This window comes from Piliocolobus tephrosceles, unplaced genomic scaffold (genome assembly GCF_002776525.5).
Source record: "Piliocolobus tephrosceles isolate RC106 unplaced genomic scaffold, ASM277652v3 unscaffolded_20262, whole genome shotgun sequence".
Lineage (NCBI taxonomy): Eukaryota > Metazoa > Chordata > Mammalia > Primates > Cercopithecidae > Piliocolobus > Piliocolobus tephrosceles.
Window position 1 is genome coordinate 1 of NW_022302380.1, and position 1254 is coordinate 1254.

At 64.4% G+C, this 1254-nt stretch overlaps 1 protein-coding gene across 1 annotated transcript; it reads right to left on the bottom strand.

Moving 5' to 3' along the window:
- Nucleotides 1-88: 88 nt before the first annotated feature.
- Nucleotides 89-512, bottom strand: LOC111534204 (potassium/sodium hyperpolarization-activated cyclic nucleotide-gated channel 2-like; the record flags this gene model as incomplete). The annotated part of the gene is made up of 1 exon (XM_023200838.1): nt 89-512. A coding segment is annotated over one exon (424 nt), but the record flags the coding sequence as incomplete, so codon positions are not given.
- Between the last annotated feature and the right edge of the window lie 742 nt (nt 513-1254).

Below are 1254 nucleotides of genomic sequence, written 5' to 3' on the forward strand. Positions count from 1 at the left end.
CCCCGCCCCTGCACCATTGTAGCTCCACCCCAGAACCCCCATAGCCCCGCCCCGGCAGACTTGACCCCGCCCCCCCACCGCACCTCACCTCCTCCCACTGGTGGATATAGCGGATCAGACGCGAGAGGCGCAGCAGCCGCAGGAGGCTGAGGATCTTGGTGAAGCGCACGATGCGCAGGGCGCGCGCCGTCTTGTAGACCTCGGAGTCGATGCCCTTCTCCACGATGAGGAAGATGTAGTCCACCGGGATGGAGGACACGAAGTCCACCACGAACCACGTGCGCAGGTACTTCTTCTTGATCTTCTCGGGGTCCAGGATGATCTCCGTGTTGTCTTCGATCACGATGCCGGTGCGGAAGTTCAGCACCAGGTCCATGAGGAAGAAGGTGTCCGAGACCACATTGAACACGATCCACGGGGCGGTGGTCTCGTCCTTGAAGAAGGTGATGCCCACCGGAATGATGATGAGGTTTCCCACCATGAACAGCAGCATGGTGAAGTCCCAGTAGAACCTGGGGGCAAGGGTGCCCACACCTCAAGCCAGTGCCTCCCCCGGGCACCTGCGGGACCAGCCCCGGGCCCTCCTCAATGGGGACAAGGGGCACCCACACCTCAGGCCAGTGCCACCTCCAAGGAGCCTGGGGGACCAGCCCCCGGCCTGCCTCCCTGGGGGGGCGAGGGGCGCCCACACCTCAGACTGGTGTCTTCCTCCCAGGTGCCTGCAGGACCAGCCCCAGGCACTCCTCCCTGGGGACAAGGGGCACCCACACCTCAGGTCAGTGCCTCCCCCAGGCGCCTGCGAGACCAGCCCCGGGCCCTCCTCCCTGGGGTCAAGGGGCACCCAAACCTCAGGCTGGTGCCTTCCCCCAGGCACCTGTGGGACCAGCCCCGAGCACTCCTCCCTGGGGGGCAAGGGTGCCCACACCTCAGGCTGGTGCCTTCCCCAGGACCGGCCCCGGGCCCTCCTCCCTGGGGACCAGGCTCCCACTCCAGGAAGGCTGCCCAGACCTGAGGGAGCCCAATGCCCGCTGCGCTGCCCTAGTCCAGGTCCCTTCCTCAGGCCCAGCTCTGACCCCATGTCCAGCTTTGACCCCATGTCCTTGAAGATGCAGGAGACCTCACAAGGCCCAAGAGGTGGCTCAAAATAGATTAAATGCTTCACATGACCTGAGAGGGACAATGTGCCTGGCACAAGGTTGGCGTTGAAAAAATAGACAGGTCAGGACAGTGGACGAGCAGAAAGGAGCCGGGGTG